This window comes from Cyprinodon variegatus, unplaced genomic scaffold (genome assembly GCF_000732505.1).
Source record: "Cyprinodon variegatus isolate N-32 unplaced genomic scaffold, C_variegatus-1.0 Scaffold821, whole genome shotgun sequence".
Classification (NCBI taxonomy): Eukaryota; Metazoa; Chordata; class Actinopteri; order Cyprinodontiformes; family Cyprinodontidae; genus Cyprinodon; species Cyprinodon variegatus.
The window spans coordinates 103,658-106,476 of NW_015151274.1; the positions used below are offsets into that span (position 1 = coordinate 103,658).

Consider the following 2,819-nt stretch of genomic DNA (forward strand, 5'->3'; position numbering starts at 1 on the left):
CCAATAATTTAATATATTAAGGATAATAATGTTAAGCATCTGAAGTCAAATTAGAATGTCCCTTTTTTAAATATTTCTCTATTGAATTTACAAAATTCGGGGCATTTCCAGCTCTCCATACAATCTGCAGTGAAACTGTAGCAGCTGCTGAAGTTTTGCTTTTATGACGTTTAAAACTGAAGCTTAACAGTTGATATATTGGTTAAAGGCAAACCGCTGACTTTCAAAGGGAAGAAATATGTAAAGTTACAGGAAAGTAAGAACTGGATGTTTTTCAAAAGCCAAAAGAATTTAGAAAATGTTTTTAAATATTAACTGAAAGTGGAAGTTAAGTGTTAAAAAATGGTCTGAATACAGCTGGAATAATAGCAAGAAATAGATTCTAGATGTATATTTATCTAAAGTTTGTAGCTTAGCAGCTAACATATCTAGAAGGATCTCTGTATGTGAAACGTTTTTTCCTGCCCTCAGTCCTACGCTGCCTTGGGATCCCATCAAGGGTCGTCTCCAACTTCAACTCAGCCCACGATAACAACGGCAACCTCAGGACTGAGCTCGTCTTCAAGATGGATGACACACCTGACCGAGAACGGACCGTCGAATCCATCTGGTTGGTCCAAAGTCCCCGTTATTGGATGTCAAAACAGAAATAGCAGTAAAGTCTCACGGTTTGACTTCAACCAAGCCTTTGGTTTGGGGAACAAACCAAAATATTAATACTTTAGGTCTACTTCTATCACAGTGCATTACATTGGATGTTTTCTGTTCAGGAACTTTCACGTCTGGAATGAGGTCTTTATAAAGCGCTCTGACCTCCCGCCAAAGTACTCTGGATGGCAGGTGGTGGACGCCACGCCCCAGGAGACCAGCGATGGTATGGCAGATGAAAACATTAAACCCACAGGTGGAAGGAGTGATTGACTCATCTATGTCCTCCTGCGTTCCAGGTTACTACCGCTGCGGTCCGGCCCCTGTCATCGCCATCCGGGATGGGGAGCTGTGTTTCCCGTTTGACTTGGGCTTCGTCTTTGCTGAGGTTAGACTGCAGTAGAATCATTTCTAAGTCATTTGTAACAAAACCCAGAAGGCTTTAATTAATAGAACTGTAAACAGTTATGGAAGGGCTATAAGCAATCCCAGGTTAATCTACAAATTCTATTCAGTTCAGTTTATCTCTACAGCTCCAATTCACATCCTGTCATCTCAAGTCACTTTATAGATGCAGATCAACCAGATCATCCAGTCAGATTGGTTCAAAGTTTTCTATCTAACCAGCTGCGTCAGCAATCCCTCACACCAAGCATGCTTGTAGTGACAGTGGAGAGGAAAAACTCCAAAAATATCAACTGTTAAACGTCAAATTTAAACGTCTTTCAAGCAAAACTTCTGAAGCTGATTCAATTTGACTGCATATGTATGGAGAGCCGGAAATGCCCCGAATTTTGTAAATTAAATGGAGAAATATTTTAAAAAAGGACATTAAATTGACTTCAGATGCATGAAACAATTATCCTTAATAGATTATTTGTAGATTTTTATCATATATTTTTAATTTAGGAACAATTAATTAAATTTAATTCAGTTTATTTCTATAGCTCCAATTCACATCCTGTCATCTCAGGTCACTTTATAGATGCAGATCAACCAGATCATCCAGTCAGATTGNTAGCTCCAATTCACATCCTGTCATCTCAGGTCACTTTATAGATGCAGATCAACCAGATCATCCAGTCAGATTGATTCAAAGTTTTCTATCTAACCAGCTGCGTCAGCAATCCCTCACACCAAGCATGCTTGTAGTGACAGTAGGGAGGAAAAACTCCAAAAATATCAACTGTTAAACGTCAAATTTAAACGTCACTCAAGCAAAACTTCTGAAGCTGACTGTATATGTATGGAGAGCCGGAAATGCCCCGAATTTTGTAAATTAAATAGAGAAATATTTTAAAAAGGAACATTTTAATTTGACTTTAGATGCATGAAACAATTATCCCTAATATATTATTGGTAGCTTTTTATTATATATTTTTAATTTAGGAACAATTAATTAAATTTAATTCAGTTTATTTCTATAGCTCCAATTCACATCATCTCATCTCAAGGCGCTTTATAGTTCACCAGATCATCCATCGACTGTGTAAAATGCCTTGAAGTTTTTTTTTATGATGCTACATGAATAAAACTTTATGTAAATTAATAATCTAAAATATATAATAATAGATTTGTATTAGGAGGAGAGCTGTGCATCTTTGCCTGTGACTAGCAGTCAGCTCCGGTTGTAACTTCTACCTAAAACATTTCTGCTGTGTAAAGCCGTGTGGTCTCCCTGCTCCTCAGCCTGGAACTCTACCTAAGAACTGAAAGTGACCCAATGACTGACTGCATTTCTTCTAGGTTAACAGTGACGTCCATTTTATGAGAAGTGATCGCTACGGCAACCTGACTCCATACAAGGTGGACACAGAATACGTTGGAAAGGTCCTGTTAACTAAAGCTGTGGGCATGATGGCATCCGAGGACATCACAAGAACCTACAAGCACCCAGAAGGTCCTATTCACACATGGTTTGATTTATTACAGCAACACAATTCGCAAAGTAACCATGACAACGTTAACGGATATAATCGCAATCTGCAGGAAGTGCAGCGGATGAGCAAACGATGTCCAGAGCCGAGGAGTACGGATGTTCACGAGATTATGCTGATGTCCCTGCTTCCAAGATAGACATCAAGATCTCAGCTAAGGCCGTAAGTTCATCCATCCATCCATCCATCCATCCATCATCCATCCATCCATCCATCCATCCATCATCCATCCAT

At 38.9% G+C, this 2,819-nt stretch overlaps 1 protein-coding gene across 1 annotated transcript in view; it reads left to right on the forward strand.

Annotated features, from left to right (window-relative positions):
* The window catches only part of LOC107098907 (coagulation factor XIII A chain-like), an 8,125-nt gene that overhangs the window by 1,130 nt on the left and 4,176 nt on the right, over positions 1 to 2,819 (forward strand). The window contains exons 2-6 of the mRNA XM_015396797.1: positions 472 to 610; positions 771 to 874; positions 948 to 1,036; positions 2,395 to 2,548; positions 2,638 to 2,747. Of these exons, the coding sequence (XP_015252283.1) occupies positions 472 to 610; positions 771 to 874; positions 948 to 1,036; positions 2,395 to 2,548; positions 2,638 to 2,747 (596 nt within the window). The remainder of the gene's footprint in view (positions 1 to 471; positions 611 to 770; positions 875 to 947; positions 1,037 to 2,394; positions 2,549 to 2,637; positions 2,748 to 2,819) is intronic.